A 12,757-nucleotide genomic window follows, 5' to 3' on the forward strand; every position below is an offset into this window, starting at 1 on the left:
ATGCACTCTCACCATTTCAGGGTAACAACTGCATGTTTGACATAACCATAAACCATAAAGTTTTTTTTTTTTAAATAAAATGTGTCGTTTCGGAAACGACACATTTTATTTTAAAATGGAAACGGTTTCCATTTTATTCTCAAACCTAAGCTATAAACAGTATATGTGAGTGCATTGATGTGTTTCGAATATGTTGAGACGTAATGGATCGATGCAGGCCATGATATTGTTAAAAGATAAACTAAAATAATAATACAATTCTTAATTCTTAATCATTAGTTATTTTATACAGTTGTTGATCGAGGGGGCTACGTGTTCATCCATTGTTGGTGTAAACGGAGGGTAGGTACATATACTTGTTTATTACACTTATTACACCACATCTATTGTGTTCGGAGTGATAAAGTTCGGAGACGTGTCAGCGTGTCTATATTTCAAATATGCTGGGGAGGGCGCTGTGGTACCGCAGTTGTCGTGGCCGAGTGGTTAAGGCGATGGACTAGAAATCCATTGGGGTCTCCCCGCGCAGGTTCGAATCCTGCCGACAACGACTTCTTTTCCACTCAGTTTCTGTTTTTTATGTTATTTTACGTTATTAATGGAAACTTGTGAAAAATAACATTTAGAAAAATTCTTCTCCACTCAGCCCCGAAAAGAAGAAAAAAAAGTCGCAGCGAAGCCTGTCACTTTTTTTTGCCACCATTAAAAAGTAAAATAACGAAATAGCGCCCCCACGCAGTGTCAAGCGGGACAAAAATGCTGTTTACGATCAAATAAACAGACAACGGGCCTGGACTGAGACAAAAAGACAAAAAATTGCCCCTGGACTTTATTTTTCCAGACTGGCACACCACAAATTAAAACTATATACAGTTAAAACTACATTATACAGTCGTTTTAACTGTATAATGTGAAATGGGTCATTGTCTCCTTGTCTCTTATTTGATGTAATATAATCTGAAAATGTCCATAATAAGTGTTCAAAAAAAAGAAAAGCAAGGGCAATACAAAACTACTGGTCCTATCTCTTTACATACATGAATGCAAAAAGAAAGGTCAGCCCATTACTGGATACCAAAACAGAGATTCGTCACATGGCCGTCTTTATCACATTGTCACATATATCACACTATGAATGACCAGTTTATTACATTTTAAATACGTGCGTTATATTGTATATACATGAAATACTAGTTTATTTTAAATAGATTAAATAGCATCTCCAGAGAGTGGTGCTATTTATGATACCCCTCATATAAGACAAAAAACATCTATATTAATATGTGGGAGTTTATAATAGTGGAAGATAAGCATTGACAGGAAGCCGCCACTAGGTGGCAGTAACACACCAATAATGGCTAATAAGAGACGCACTGTTTTTCGTCGAGAACAATTATTTATACTGACGTTTCAAAATCAGCTCATAGCTGAGATTTATTGTCAATAGGTATTTAATATGGTTAATTCTTCCTTTTGCTAGAAGAATGTCTTGGCCTGTTTATAATGTCTTGGCAGCAGCAAGAACGTGCTGGCATTTACAATGAAACCAAAGTTTGCAATATACATGAAGATTGGTTAAACAAGATGAACTACTAAACAGAAAATCCTGGGGGCATTGCATCTTCTGTGTTTTGCTGAGCCACCTAATGTGACCCGGGACTCGTCCCCGCAAGCCATCACGGATGTGTCTGAGCTCATTTTATGTACCTGTTCTGCCAGTGGGGAGAGGAGTGGAAAGTCTCAACCTTTGCGTGCCAGATAAATGCATGCATTCATGCAGCTAAAACAACTGATCTGATATCTTTATTGCGTATCAGACTCCTACACAGAGATCCCTATTGTTTGCATGGGTTCACGATTTAACTTCATCCCAGTGGCAGACTGCTGCTCACTCAGACATTAACAAGTACTCAGTCAACATGAACTAAAAAACAAGGAAACTACACCATCATACAAAATCATCCGGTCTCCACTGGGTCTTCCATTTGGGGAAATACAACCTTGGATGATGATGCATGCTCTATTACATCATGTGATTATTTATTTAACAAAAACCAAGCCAAAAAATGCAGAAGCATGTAAAAACATCCTTCTGCAGGCGGAAAGAGGCCAAGTAACAGCCAGTAGAAGTAGTCAGCATTAACCGTTTGTCGCTTTGAAGTGTTCAGGTAAGCATTAATGCAATGTCACAGAGGAAAGACATCAGCAATGACCCTGAAGAAGCTATTGTTGCTGCCAGATCAATCTGGTGTTGATCGTTTTATAGGAAAAATACTATTCAAGATGCTGTTCAATCTTCCATTAATGCTTTACCCCAAAGTCAGATTCTACTACGCAGCTACATCACAGATTCATCTGATCTCATTTAGCACGTAAAACGTTAAATGTACATAACAGAACAAAAAAAGAAAAAGAAGAAGAAGAGTGAACAAACACAGCTTACTGTGAGGAGTTCCCAAAAGTAAGCTTCCTCTCTTCTCAAAATGACAGGATGGCATGACTTAGGCTTTAAAAAAACGTTTTCAACGAGTTGCAGAACCACATGACTTCTGAGACTGTTTTGTTTGGACAGATGAGTTCAAAGTGAAGACCATGTTTGGTAAAAAAAAGAAGAAAAAAAAAAAAAAAGGCACTTGATATCAGCAGAAATAACTGCTCCCGACCAGCATGGTGGTGGAGGGTTGATGATGTGGGCTGTTTTACAACTGTGAGACATGAACAGTTTGCAGTCTCTGGGCCGATCGACAGAATCAAGATGTTGTGACGGTCCGCTCACGATCCAGACCTCAACCTGACTGAACTGCAGGTATGTTACTCATGACATCACAAGTAACCATTTGCTTTAACTTACTGCTGATGGTCGTTCTGTAACTACTGAATAGTGGAGTCATCGAGCTCATCTGAGGTTCATTTAAGACCTGGAGGAGTTGGAGGAGGGCTAGATGGCTTTTTATGTCCTGACACGTCGCATCACGGAATTGAAAGAGGTTACTTCCTTTTACAGATCATATTTTTATACATATAACTTTAGACATATAAAACTAAACATCAGGGACGTGCAGAGACCTTATCAGTGGCAGGTGCTAAAATTTAAAAAAGGGACACATGGAACACGACTTTAACACTTTCCAACAATAACTTTGTTACATTTGTTACTTTGTAACATTACATTACAAAACACTGTTGTGTTTTGTATTGTAATACCTGCTCTGAACTTCTTAAACCTTACCCACGTCCCACGACAAATACCCCGTATGATAATAACAAACTAAAACTAATACTGAAACTAATGGAAAAATAAAAAACTATAATAACTCTGGATACCCACTAATCAAAACTAAAGTAATGACAGAAAAACATTACAGATCTGAATAAACATAAGTACCTGGTACATGTGTTACCTGCTGTGCTTTTCACTATCCAGCTGGTGATGGATCCACGGCCTTTAGCAGCATCACTCCACCTCCTCTCCTTACAGGCATGTCTGCACAATTAAATATCCTGATAAATAAAATATAAATCTGATGATCATGAAACATGCGCCCACGCATGTACATACATACACGCAGCCAAGTGGGGTATTGCAACTTAATTTAAATCACTTTAAATTAAAATGACATGATCTCTAAAACGGTGGGCAAAAAGACCCAGAGAGACGAGTAGCTGCATTTCTATCCCTCTCTCTGTCAGGAGCGGTTAATGGCTGCTAATTACTAACAGCAATATACAGCACATGTGGCGCAGCTGCAAAGCATTATTGTTGTTGTAGTAAAGGCACTTGACTAAATTAAATCGGTCAAATGCCTTACAATAACAACAACAACACACACAAGTAATGTGCACATTATGCTGCTGCAAACCATGCAGAAGTGAAAATATCTCCTCAGTTGAAGTGTCAATCTCCTGCAGAGCTGCAAAGTGCAGGGCAGGTCACATGACGAGGGCCTGCCAGGTGCATGTTCATCATATCTTTTTATTTAGCTGAATTATTATTAACTGTTAGATTATATTGGTGAATGAATGGCACGATAGGTCCACATTTGAAAATGGAAATCTTTTTTTTTTTTGGCATTTTTTGGGCATCTGAGCCCCCCCCCCCCCCCCCCCCCTCTGCACGTGCATGCAAAACATGTTGGGAAAACTTTAATTTTGAAGCTCCTTTTAATCATTCTCCATGTGTTGATTGTTCCAGCTCCAGTTTTAGTCATCTTGCTTCTCCATGTAGTGGTTTTCTTGGATTCTTATATGAAATTTGAATCTTTTTATATCTTTTACTAGTGATTGATTTCAGTTTCCAACAGTCCAGCATTAAAATATACATAGCTATATATATTTTTGGCTTTGATATTGGGGGCATCACGGCTGGCCAGTCAGATCTCTGGAGCCACAGTCTGGCCCTGACCCTGGTAGCAGTCGCTGAATTTGGCTTTTTCATCTTTATATGGAGCTGCAATGTCCCATGATGCAACATCAAAGTCTTCACCCCCCTGTGCTCCCTCTCTCTCCCTCTCTCTCATCCTGAAACTGGATTTATTTTTCATGCCAGCCTACATATTCGGCCCATGAACGCGGGCCTCTCAGCTCGACTGAAACCAACACCGTGCTGCTGAGGAACTGGCGGGACACAAGAGTTCACGCACACCGATGATAATCTCCCCAGCTCTGAACCAAATGTACTCCTCAATTGCAAATCCTCAAATCATCTTAAAACGTCTTTAGCGAGCGGAGCACAGAGGGCTTTTAAAGCTTACATTATTGAGGCTGACTTGTGTAGCGGGGCCATATGGCACAAGGCCTCCTCGGGCTGGAGAGGAAAAACCCCCGGGGCAGAGTTTGTACACTTTACAGAGGGCATCCCGACACTCAGGCTCATAGCTGGATATTGTGTTTACTGTAATGGATTTTTTCCCTTTTTTTTTTTTATAGCTAATGCAGAATAAAACTTCATCTGAGTCACAGAAGCCACAGGAGTGAACTCTGCCGCCAGACTGTTATATTATTGGTACAAATCAGAGAGACGAATAGATGCACTGGAGCAGCATGATGCATGATTCAGGCCCTGGACACACTCAATGACTCCAGATTAGAGGTTGAAAGAGGACGGCGACGTAACAGTCTGTTTAAGGCACTTTGTGACAAAAATGAAGGCGGAGAGGAGCCAGATTGAAGCGCAGAGCTTAAGTGCCACTCTGAGCGCTAAAAGTCAGAATGTGGAGCAGACAGTGCACTAGACCGCGACTAATGTGCTATTAAACCTCTCGCCGGGCTGCAGCGGAGACCCGGCTACATCCCACCAGAATATGACAAAGTTCTGCTGAAAGTTGGAGGTTCAGATCTTTCCGACAAACTCCCAACACTAACGTCCAGCATCCACCACCTCCATCTGGTCTCTTTTCCCAAATGCTCCATTATACAAGCAGAAGGTTGAGCATCAGGTTGTTCTTCACCTCAAGGAGCATCTCAGGTTCCTTCAGCATCACAAACATGACAGGCAGTACTGGAGTTGAGGGGGGATGGCATCCCCCCCTGAAATAAAAACAGTCAAAATCATCCCCCCTTTCCAGCCCTTATGTCATTTCATCAATGAATGTGGTTTTACTGCTATTTCAACATTTAGAGTCATCACCAGAAAAATAACTTATTTGACAATTTTCACCTGTTTCAAGTAAATTTTCAATTGAAATAAGTAGGAAAATCTGCCAGTGGGACAAGATTTATCTTCTTATTACAAGCAAAAAAATCTTGTTTCACTGGCAGATTTTTCTACTTATTTTAAGTGAAAATCTACTTGAAACAGGTGAAAATTGTTGTTTTTTCCAGTGATGAGTCTTGTTTTAAGTGTAATGAGATTTTTTTTACTAAAATGAGACATTTTAACTAGAAATAAGACAAATATTCTTGTTAAGATTTTGAGTTTTTGCAGTGATCCATTTTACATATCCTGTGAAGGACAGAGTCATATTGATAAGTTCAGAAAACTGTTTTTTATTGTTGTGTTTTGATGTATTTGATGTAAGCCCAGTGGATATTTAAAGCTTACAGAAGGCTGCATTTAACTGCTGCTATGTCATTCCTGCAGTATTTCTGCAGGTGTTTTGGTCACTGCTATTATTTGTAATATATTATATTATTTGTAATCAGCACAAATTATCTGTCCCCATATGATAAAATCCACCCCCCCCCCTGATTTCTTTTACAACTCGAGTACTGATGACAGGTAATGCCCCAACAGACAGGATACCGAGTACACCTCACACAGAGGTCATGAAGCAAGACTATGATGGAGGTAAAAAATATACATACATAGACCACAAAAACACATTTTTAATAATTGCATTTTATTAATTGAAAACCAAAAAAAAAAAAAAAAAAATGCAAATAAAAAAAAGAGCAAAAACAAAAACAGTATCATTAGGTAAGACAAGGCGAAAGACAAATAAGAAGAGTTCCATGTTGGTGAGACCAAAGGTGAAGTGGGTGGATGTGGGAGGAGTGAGGGAGGGGAAGGTGTGGGTTGCCAGATGGGACATCTTTGATAATTTACACTGTTTTTCCTACTGCAGGAGCGGCAGGCCTGGAACAGGGAGGAGGGGCTCAAAGTAGCAGGTCGGAGACACTGAAACACCAGAGAGAAAGGCACTATCCAGAGAGAACGAGAAACAGAAACCAGAACAAAACAAAAACACACACAAACACGGTAAACACACACTGGACCAGACCCAAACTGAAAATGTCTGACAAGAAAAAAAAAAAAAGTGCTTGACACACGCCACTTTGGACAAAAGAAAAAAAAAAACAGAAAACAAAAACAAATTATTACGCAACTTCTCCTGATCTCTCAGCTTTTAGCATAAAAGACAATCTCTCAGTTTTCTGAACTGTTCATCCGTGCCAGCTGCAGATCTGCACTGGTGCTGATTACTAAGCGTGATTATCCAAACTCAGCCCCGTTGCTTCGTGCAGGTACAACAAGGAGGAGAGTGTCTGTGTTTGCATGCATGTAATGATCGTGTTGGAGTACAAATGTGAGCTACCTGTACATATCCTCATCCACCGTTGTAGGAAGTGAATATCGATGACGTCACTATTTCAGCGTATCTTCTTTTTATTGGTTTGTTTTTAAATCCCTTGCGTGGTTGTGTGGTTCAGTTCTCTGACCGTGCTTCCCTCATGTTTGTCTACAGCTACATTCACTGCCAAAAAGAAAAACGGCTGCAATAAATAAAATTGGCTTTTTAAAAACAGGTAGCGCTCCTTAGTAAAAAGGTTTCTGCAGCATTCATGGCTCTTCTCGCTGGTCAACGTTAACCTCCCGACTGGTTTCTTCAGAGAACTGAGTTGACTTGCATTAAGGACAAGACGAACCTTGTCAAAATGGAACTTGTGATGCCTTAAATGTCACGCTGTGTTATCAGAGACATCAGATTCAGAAGAAAAGAAAAAAAAAAAAAAAAAAAGACAAAAACTTGACTGAATCATCACATTCTAGCGCTACGAGGTCTTACCCAGACTAACAGAAGATTTTACATAATTTACAAATGGAAAACATAATTTGCGATGAAAGGTAAAACAAACAAACATACAAATATATAATATATATTCTTAAAAAATGGATTCTCTATACTTGATTCATTTATACAGCCGACGGCTGGCGCTCGAGGCTCACATACCAATGGTCTTTAACATGGAAACTTGCTGTATTCATGATGGCATCGCTTCACTTCTCTTTTTTTTTTTGCGTTTGCACATTTTTTTTTTTATTTAAAACAATGTATTCTTTTTATATATTTTTTTTTCTTTAAAACAAGAGTTAGGATTTTTCTCGGTAGGGAATTCATTAAAGTGATTAAAACATCATGCTGCAAAGAAAGAAAAACAAAACAAAACAAAAAAAGAAAGGCAGAATGTTAAGAAGTTGAGACAGAAGCAGCTGTGGGAGCGGTCGGATCATTTGGTTATCTTCATGGTCGGTGCGCTACGCTTTAGTTTCTCTGCATTTAGACTTCCCCTCAAAACACAGTTCAGTCCTCGGTGAGGCGTTCAAACACGGAGGCGAACATTCTCGGCGCAAATCAAGAGTTGATTTTCGCTCGGCGGGCCGCCCACGGAGCGACGCCTACGATGGCACTACTCCCGCTTTCTTTCTCTCTCTCTCTCGTTCAGTTGTTTGCGTTCTTCCTGTTACTGTAGGATGGCCAAGAAAGGTGGAGGGGGTTGGTTGAGGGTCGGGTGCGGGGGAGGGGGTGATGAGATCAAGAACAATGATGGGTAATGGTGGTGGTGGTGGTGATGGATGCTGCTGTGGTAGCTGTTTACAGGGTCTGAGTGTTTACATGTTCCGGTTAACAGGCGTGACGTAGTTGCGGGGGAACATGCCCGTTTGGCCGTGGCAGCCTCCTTTCCACCAGTTTGGGTCAGAGTTATCCAGGACCTGGATGAAATCGCCGCGTCTGAACCCCAGCTCTCCTTCCTCTTGAGGGTCGAAGTCGAACAGAGCTTGCACGTATGTGGGATGCTGGGGAGCCAAGAGATGGAGACACACGGTTACAAGACGGGGAAAAAAGGCGACAGGATGAGCACAATAACTGCCTGGGAGCATCAGCGAGGCATGAAGCAGCCGCACTAAAAAAAATTAAAACCGGACTCTGACATAGGGCTGTGCGATTAATCGATTTTAAATCTAAAATCGGATTTATTAATCAAGACGATGTTAAAAAAAGGAAAATCGGAAAATCGATTTTCCTTTTTTGCAGCTGGCTGCATTACAGACAGAACTCGTCTAGTCATCTTTGTTTGGTCAAGAAAATTGTAAAAGTTTGTCACTTTACTAAACTCAAGGAGGATTTACATCTTTCAATTACACTTCATTCCCAATAGGGAAATGTGTTTGCTATTTTTATTTAAAAATAAAGATAAAATATTTGAAACAATTTATTCCATTGTCTTTTGTAGTTTTACCAAAAAAAATCGAAAATCGGGTTTTCAGAGAAAAAAAAAAAAAAATCTGGATTTTATTTTTGTCCAAAATCGCCCAGCCCTACTCTGACAGCAGGAAAGTTTGTTAGGTTCATGGCTCCAATAGATGATGGTTATTCCATGGGAGTTTTACAATAATCAAACATTGCCAAACAGCACAAAAACTCACCATTACACCGAACAAATACTGCTCGGGAAAATAATGCTTGAAACTAATTAACGGAAACTAATCACTTATGAGTTATCAGGAGACGCACTGAAGCCCATCTTGATGCCGTTCACTAAAGCTCGTCCATTTCATCTTTAAAAGGCAGCTTTAATATCGGCAGATTAACGCAGAATCGCACCACACGGGTCTGCCAGCTAAAAGGTAATCACGGCTCGCCAGGCGTCAGATTAAACAGCTCTCAGTTATGACTGGACATGCAGAGCGGCCTCCGTCGTCCCGTCCCAACCTTCCTCATGCACATATCATGCAAAAAAAATAGTAAAACATCACACATTCATGTCTAAAAGTTTATGTTTTTAACCTGCTCTCAGATGAAGAGGACGGATATCGATGAATTAAACGGGCACTAATACCATTATCAGCTGAGAATAAGAGTGTGGGCCCACGTCAGCAGCTCAGTGCTCATGTTTTTGTACGAATCTGCTGCAAGGTGCCCGATCACGACTGCTTTTACATCTGGATTCAGAGCCGTCCAGCCATTGTTTTTAATTATTGTGCTGCTTTAAAGTAAAGAGTGAAACTATGCGAGCCTGCTGGCTTCTGTGTTTTTGCAGCTTGTGGTCTTTACAGGGTGTGACTCCGAATCATTTCTCTCAGGGGTGAACCTGCATGGCAACTGTAATTGAACAGTCCTGCTGCACCGTATTACCGACCGAAAGAACATGTGCATACTTAACGTCCTCATGAATGAACGTCAGCGCATTAGTGCATTTATGATAGTTATAACATGTTCATTTAATGCCCAGCAGTAATTGCACTCGAGCTGCCTTTATAAAACTTTGATGGCCGTTCTCCCTGATCACTTTAAACAGTTTCCACCGTCGTCGGGTCGTGTCTTACCTGGGGGACCTGCTCTATGTCTCGCAGGAAGATTTGCTGATTACGGGACACCGAGGTGGTGCGGTGGTAGTCCACCAACTCGTTGAGGGAGTTAAACTTGACCACCCACAGGAAATACTTCCCAGCCCCGTCACGGAGAACTTTGAAGTGCTGGACATCGTTTCCAAACCTGCGGGGCATCAGAGGAGTACAAACGATGAGGCAATGCTTAAACCTGAGCGTAGAGAACACAGAGTTATGCAACAGTCCAGCGAGCACGCTGCCGCTGACACGGCAGGCCAGCTGAATGAGTGGGATTAGGACCGCCCAGACAGTAATTAAGATCCAAATCTTGGCGCCAACTTTACATGTACCTGACAGTGTTTCCCAACAGAAAGAACAAAGAACAAAATAGTGGAAAATGCCGGGCATCACCGCAGCGACGGCGGCAGCAGGAAACGGCTTTGATAATGACTGAAAAAGGTCAGACGGGGAGCATTTTCACACCTGATCGCTTGAGAGGAAACGCCGCACAGCCACGCGAGTGTATTTTAAACTAGAGTAAAAGGTGTGACTGGTAATTTCCTTGTGTGTACACTTTGAGGGGAGCTACTCACTTGACGGAGAGGGAGAAGTCCCCAGGTGCACTCTCGCTCTCTCTGATGAGGAAAGCCCCGTCGTGCCTCTGTTTGTTTAGCATCTCCTCCGCTTTGGCGCGAGGAATCTTCCCGAAGAACCATCTGCAGGGGAGAGAAAAAAGCAGCTCTGTGAGCGAGGTCACGAAGGTGACGACACGTCTCTTTAACTGGGAAAGAAAAGGTTTAAATCAGGCAGACGCAGGCGACAAGAGTCTACACGCGTCCTGCAAATATATCCCGTACTCTGCCGGCCAGGTGCGGACTGAGCCGACGCAGTCACTTATCTCCATCCCAAAAGCTGTCCAAAAGACGGGGTAGATGAGCTTAATCGTACGTCCAGCCGAAACACACTGGAGCTCATTTACAATTGTTCTCTTCCATGAAAAATTCCTCATAAAAGGAGGCTTTATGAAGACACCAGGAAGTGCTGGAAAAGTTAAACAAGCACTGACCTGTCCTGTGAAGCTGCCGTCTACCCGTGCAGTCGGAACGGATGAGTCACGATCTAATTCTGATGTAAAAACCCGCTTCAAAGATACATATCCACTTTTCACACATTTACATCCTCCATGCTACGTAAAGCATCCAGGGACGGAAATAAATACAGCATGAGGGTTAAAGTGGGCAACTTTTCAATTTTCTTTTGCATTTATTTATAGTTGATCGTCTATAAAAACGCTTATAAACACCTGAAGCAGCCGGTAAGTGAGAGACAAAGCAAGCAAAAGCTTTTCACGTGTGTGAATCATTTAAAAGTGCAGTCAGTGAAAAGATGCCATCTCGACTCCTCAACACATTGGTAACAATCAATAATGAAAAGGCCAACTCTTAATCCACTTTGTATCTGTGCTTGGCAGGACACCAAGTCCTCCCAGCACATCTCTTTCCTATTTGATAGAGTGATAGCAGAGGGTTTAATGGAGTCCAGGAAACGACGGGCGTACACGTGCACACCTGCTTGAAAACAGCGCGTGCTGACCTACAACTCTTCCCAGATCGGAACGCAGATTTAGGGATTAGTCATTAGCTGCCGAACAGGGGGCTAAGACGCGCGTCCAAACAGGAGCGGCCTGGCGTGGCGCCGGGCCGGCCGCGCCGCGACGCCGCACGCGTGTGTGGGTGCCGGTAGTCCGGGCGGAGCATTCCTCACACAAAAGGGAAAACTCCAGACGCGCCGCTGCTGTGTCATCACCACTGTGGATGCTTTACAGATTACAATAAAAACACATTCCACCCAGAGACAAAACAATGAAAGTTGATTCCCTCAGGTGACATTTGAAGAGGCTCCAATTACTGCAACAATGCGCTCTGTGATCCAGCTCTGTAAATAATTTAGTCCTCCCGGCATGTTGGAGGAAAAGTTTTACAGAACCGTCCCATTTCAGCAGATCCTGCTAATTTGAAACATGGTTTCACGTCTAAAAGGTTTAATTTTAGAGTTTTCCAAATGGTCCCTTATGCATATACAAATATATATACAAATAATAATATACAAATAGTTTAAACCCAAATAGTTGTAATAATGTTGCCTTCCATGGTTTCACTGAGGTTTGAATAAAACATTTTTTCTTTCCTATTTCTTATGATTAGGCTTGTGTTGAAAAGGATCGATTCTCATATTAATTCCTAAAAATCCATGTGTATGTCTAAAGATCTTTTTCTTTTTTGATTATAACATTTTCACCCGGTGAACTTTAATCCCAGTAGTCGCGTCATTTAATTTCCGCATGCACGAGGTGGGAAACTATCCAACAATGAACATGGTGTCAAGTTTCATACTAGTATTAATATGTTGCATAAATACAGGCATGTAATTCAGGTAACAGCTCAAAAATAACATTAACCCAAATCGATTATCTAATCGGACTGAATCGAATCGTGTTAATTGATTCTGAATATTAAGAATCAGAATCGAATCTTGACATTTGAATCGATCTCCAGTCCTACTTATGATGTGACTGAAAATGCCAAACCTCTGATATAAAACAGAAATGTTCTGAACTCAATTCATGACATTTTACCTTTCAGGTTTTTATCATTTAAACACCAACACAAGCGATCTTTACCACAATAAACCTAGTTGGGTGTAACTTCA

General features: G+C 41.3%; 1 protein-coding gene and 1 non-coding gene across 2 annotated transcripts in view; one reads left to right on the forward strand and one right to left on the reverse strand.

Moving 5' to 3' along the window:
- Positions 1–468: 468 nt before the first annotated feature.
- trnas-aga (transfer RNA serine (anticodon AGA)) lies at positions 469–550 on the forward strand. Its single transcript has one exon. It is a non-coding gene; the product is annotated as a tRNA-Ser (tRNA).
- Positions 551–6,321: 5,771 nt separating this feature from the next.
- Positions 6,322–12,757, reverse strand: part of grb2b (growth factor receptor-bound protein 2b) — a 33,660-nt gene continuing 27,224 nt past the window's right edge. The window contains exons 4-6 of the mRNA XM_061711997.1: positions 10,642–10,764; positions 10,046–10,214; positions 6,322–8,515 (exon numbers count right to left, since the gene is read on the reverse strand). Coding sequence (XP_061567981.1) covers positions 8,330–8,515; positions 10,046–10,214; positions 10,642–10,764 — 478 coding nt within the window. The 3' untranslated portion in view covers positions 6,322–8,329. The remainder of the gene's footprint in view (positions 8,516–10,045; positions 10,215–10,641; positions 10,765–12,757) is intronic.

The sequence above is a fragment of the Cololabis saira genome, chromosome 21 (assembly GCF_033807715.1).
Source record: "Cololabis saira isolate AMF1-May2022 chromosome 21, fColSai1.1, whole genome shotgun sequence".
NCBI lineage: Eukaryota > Metazoa > Chordata > Actinopteri > Beloniformes > Belonidae > Cololabis > Cololabis saira.